The sequence below is a fragment of the Monoraphidium neglectum genome, assembly GCF_000611645.1.
Source record: "Monoraphidium neglectum strain SAG 48.87 unplaced genomic scaffold scaffold04417, whole genome shotgun sequence".
NCBI lineage: Eukaryota > Viridiplantae > Chlorophyta > Chlorophyceae > Sphaeropleales > Selenastraceae > Monoraphidium > Monoraphidium neglectum.
The window spans coordinates 1-4507 of record NW_014009212.1 but is presented as its reverse complement, the minus strand read 5'-3'; the positions used below and the strand labels follow the sequence as shown (position 1 = coordinate 4507).

Sequence of the window (4507 nt, the reverse complement as noted above, 5' to 3'; positions counted from 1 at the left end):
GTCCGGGTCTGGTCCGTACGCTGCAATGTGGCAGCCGCTGCGTGGCTGAGGTTGAGGGTGGATGGGTGGAGTTCGCATACAAGCTGATTGTGGAGCTGAGACAACGGGGCGGGTTCATGTTTGCCCGACCCAGCCTTGCCAAACCCGAGCAGGGGGGGGGGGTGCGCGTCGCCGCGCAGCACAGCACGCACAGCGCAGCGCAGCGCAGCGGGACGCGGCACACTGCAGAACGGCGTGTCACACCACAGCGCCGCACACCTCAGCGTGGCGCGGCCGCTCGGTGGCCCGGCTAGAACACTCAGCAGGCTTGATACGCGGCGGCCTGCGTCCCCTCACCAGGTTCATCGTGACATACAGGATGGGCGCGGACCTCGAAAATCGGCAGCGGCTGAATTTGGCCCGCTCCAGGCCTGCGGGAGGGTGAGGGAGCAGCAAATGCAGGCTCATAAAGCCTGGACTCTCAGCCCTGGCGCGCTTGAACGCATGTTATGAAGGCCAGACAAGAAAGGATGACTGGTTTTGTGCTGCGCGGCGTCTGGCGACGCAGCGCCCTTTGTGCGGCCCAGACACGGAGGGTGCGGCCTGGCACCTCCAAACTCATGATCCATGTGCCCTCCCGACCACCGCGCAGCCCTTAGACCCCCCTCAGACCCACCCCTCGGCAGCTGCAGCTGGCACACCGCCGAGCAGCTGCGCACGTCCCACAGCTGGCAGGTGCCCTTGTCGCAGACAGTGGCCAGCAGCGGCCCCTGCTGCGGCCCGCCGCCGTGCTGCCACGCGAAATCGAGGTCCTTCACATCAGACTCCAGCCTGGGGCAGGAGAGGTCGGGCATGATATCCGTGTGTGTGTTTTGGGAGGGGGGTGGCGCAGCCAGCACCGCGGCACAGCGAGGCAATGCCACGTTTGCGCGTGCATCAGCGCCCATGTGAGCACCGCCTTTCCCCTTGCGTTCCAGCCTTTGTGAACCCAGTTTTGGCACGCGCCACGCGTTACGCCTCTGCGCCGTCCCCATGCCACCCGGCCGTCCAGGCCCCAGGGTCTACCCCCGACGCCCAACCCCCCCCCCTCCCTTCAGCGCCGCGCGTGCCACCCACTTCCAGTGCACCAGGGGCTTCATGGTGGGGTAGGCCAGCACCTTGAGGTCCCCAGTGCTGAACCCAACGGCCAGCAGGGCGCCGTCAGGCGTGAACGCCATAGAGTCCACCTCCTCCTGCAGGCACTGGAACCGCTCCGTGAACGCAGCTGCGAGGCGCGCACGCGCGCGGTTGCGAGGGGAGGCGCCGCGGCCACGTCAGGCATGCACATGGTGCGGCCCCGTAGCGCGGCTCGCACCGCGGCCTGTCGCGCGCGCACGGCCCGCCAGCGCGGCGACGCCGGGTGCCTGTCCAGCTGCCAGTTGCACCCAGGACGGTCCCCCAAAGCTCCCTCGGCGCTCACCCGAGACCTCTATGAGCCTCGGCGACGGCCCCGACAGGTCCAATTGGAAGCGCCGCACGCCGCCGTCGTTCATGCCCAGTATGAGGGCGCTGCCGCTGGGAGCGAGGACCATCCTGCGGGGGGGCGGGGGGCGCAGGGTGTGCGGGGGCGTTCCCGCGGTCTGGGTGAGGGCCCAAAGTTGATGCGGCGGCAAGCCGCTTGATGCCATGTGCTGCTGCTGTTGCTGCTCGCGTCATCCAAGCACGCCGCCGCCAGTGGAGGCAGGAGCCGTGCGGGCGGCAGCGGCCGCGTCGCGAGCGGCGGCGGCCTCGCCGGCTGCGGCTGTGGCGCAACAGGGGCCAGCCGCCGCGCCGCCGCGCGCACCGCCTGGGCGTGACCGTGCCGAGTTTGTATTCTCCGACTTGGTCGCTGCACCTGCCGCCGCGGAACGACGCCCAGACGATCCTGCGCGAGCGCCCGTACCGACACAATCAGCTTGGTTCCGCTTGCAACGAGCGGCAAAAAAACCCGGGCGCTGCAACGGAGGGGCGCAGGGTGTGCGAGCAAGCAAGGCAAGGCCGGCGTGATGTCAGGGCGCGGCCACTGATCGGCGGCCGCGCAGCAAGCGGGCTCACCTGTTGACCAACCCGTGACCGCCGCCACCGCAGACAAAGAAGTGGTCGCCGAGGGGCCACGCGGCCCCGTACAGGCCCATGCCGTACTTGAACTCATTGGGCCTGCTGCCAATCACCGTCTTCCTTGGCATCAGGCCCGCCGCCCGCCCGGCAGGCTGTCGCGCTGCGCCGATGGATGGTGCTCAATCCGGTTCCGGTGCAGTCGAGGCGCGCTGGTGTGCAACTGTGGGTCGCGCTGGCGTGTGCTGCCCTTAATACTTCATAGTGATGGTCTATTGTTCTAGAGGCCGTTATCCTTGGTGAAAGGTGAGGCTGATAAGCTGTTGTGATTTGCGATGCTGAACGAGGTGTCAGATCAATAATGGTCGGCTGTCTGGGGGTGTTTGTGTGCTTTTGGCAACCTCTAATATCTTGGCAATGAGATCAGCACGGATCAGGGGGTAGCCGTGAACGCCAGGCACTAACCGAGTGCCGAACTTGACAATTGCGAGTAGGCACTCGGTGGCCTATGCCTGCATGCCCGATGCTGAATTCAAATATCTCAGACCCAACACAGTTCGGCAACTTCGTTCAACCTCCGTTCAACCGATCTGCGGGAGCGGCCTTTGTGGTGCCACGCCACGGCCATTGCAGCAATGCCGGTGCTCACAAGAATTATACATGGTATCGGTAGCGTGCCGGCATCTGGGCAGCACTGGGCGCGCGCCGCTAGCAACGCACGCTGCTTGCTGCGGACGCCAGCCTGCCCGCTTCGCCCAGTCGGTGGCGTGCAGCATGAGCAGCATCCACAGGCGTCGCCCTGCAGCAGCAGCATTGGTGGACACGGGCGGCAGCTGCAAGAGCGGCGCACTCGCGTGCGATACGCAAGGAGCGGCCGGTGCGGCGGTAGACATGACGGCGACCTTCAACCAGCCCAGAGCAGCAGTCTGGACACCCATCGCGGCGCAGACGCGGCGCAGTGGCGGCAAGGCGTGCGATGCGCCGCCGCCGGAGCGGAGGGCGGCGCGGCGGGCAAAACATCCACCGTGGGTCCTCGTGGCGCACCTAGCGCGCCGACTGGCCTGCAAGCAGTGCCCGCCGGAGACCATGCGTGCCAGCCTGCCTGCCTGCCCTGCTTATTGTGCATGGCTCTGCAGCAATTGTCCCGAAACAGCTGTGACCTGTGCGCCACAATTGAAACCCTGGCGGCCGTTGTTTCCATGCGCCCGTGCAGATCTTCACCCTCCCGACTATCCTGACCCTGGGCCGCGTCGCGGCAGTGCCGGCATTGATAGCGGGTGCGTCTGCGCGTAGGCCTGCTGCCCGGGACAGCACGCCTACCTGCACCCCAGGCCTGTCCGCCAGGGATTTGGCCGGGCTTCTATCAGTCTACCTAGGAATCAAAGCTCTGCCAGCGCCCACCCCGTTCCCGCCTCAAGGGCCCCCGCCGCCCTGGTCCCCGCTGCAAACCCGCAGCTTGGTTCTGGCAGTCGCCCCACGCGACCGCGGCCGTCACCGCGCTGTTTGTGGTGGCGTCCTTGACGGACTGGCTGGACGGCTACCTTGCGCGCAAAATGGTGCGCTGGGTTGCCGTGAAACAGATGCAGCACCAGCAGCACCAATCGCAGCCGCAGCATCACGGGCAGCGGCAGCCCCGGCAGCAGCTGCTCCAGGCAAAACCCAGCAAATCCGCCTGATCTTGCCATAGGCCCGGGCCCACCTGCGTGCATACCTCGGCCAGCCCGGGTCGGCGGCGACCCTGTCCGTGCCCTCGGCTCCGGCCTTTTTTTTGCTGCCGGGAGAGTCCGCCGCCATTGTCCCCACCGCCCGCCTGCCAGAATCTGTCCTCCAAGTTTGGCGCGTTCCTGGACCCCGTGGCGGACAAGCTCATGGTGGCCGCGGCCCTGATCCTGCTGTGCACGCAGCCGCTGGCGGCGGGCGCGCTCGCCGGCAACGCGTGGCTCGTGCCGGCGTCCACTTTGGGTGGGCACCGCGGAAACGCGTGCTGTCGGGAGGGAGCGATTGCGCGATGGAATTGACCATGGGGTTGACTGCAGAGGGGCAGGGGTGATGCAGCCATGTCGCGGCGCGGCAGCCAACGATCCGCGCTTGTGATGGGTAGGTCAACCCCTGAGGTTGGGCATGCGGTGCCCTGCCATCACGACCGTCACCGTCGCCGCTGCGGCAGCCCCTCATTACACTCATGCCCCCCGCTGCTTGGCCCCACCTCGTCGCACGTCCCTCCCCTGCGCCCAAACCTCTTAGTCATCATCGGGCGGGAGATCACGATGTCGGCCCTCCGCGAGTGGGCCGCCACCCTTGGCCCAAAAGCGCGCGACGCAGTTGCTGTCAACGCCTGGGGCAAATGGAAGACCGCCGCCCAGATGACGTCACTCACCATGCTGCTGATGACGCGCGACGGGCTGCCGCCGGCCGCCGGCGCCGCGAGCGCCGCGGCCGCGGCCGCGGCCGCGGC

The 4507-nt window shown here is 67.4% G+C and overlaps 2 protein-coding genes across 2 annotated transcripts; one reads left to right on the top strand and one right to left on the bottom strand.

Moving 5' to 3' along the window:
• Positions 1 to 237: 237 nt before the first annotated feature.
• Positions 238 to 2132, bottom strand: MNEG_14344 (hypothetical protein; the record flags this gene model as incomplete). The annotated part of the gene is made up of 6 exons (XM_014037185.1): positions 238 to 410; positions 656 to 810; positions 1096 to 1243; positions 1439 to 1551; positions 1853 to 1882; positions 2053 to 2132. The coding sequence occupies 6 exons, from the start codon at positions 2130 to 2132 to the stop codon at positions 238 to 240; spliced, it is 699 nt and encodes a 232-aa protein (XP_013892639.1).
• Positions 2133 to 2826: 694 nt separating this feature from the next.
• Positions 2827 to 3087, top strand: MNEG_14343 (hypothetical protein; the record flags this gene model as incomplete). The annotated part of the gene is made up of 1 exon (XM_014037184.1): positions 2827 to 3087. A coding segment is annotated over one exon (261 nt), but the record flags the coding sequence as incomplete, so codon positions are not given.
• Positions 3088 to 4507: the final 1420 nt, after the last annotated feature.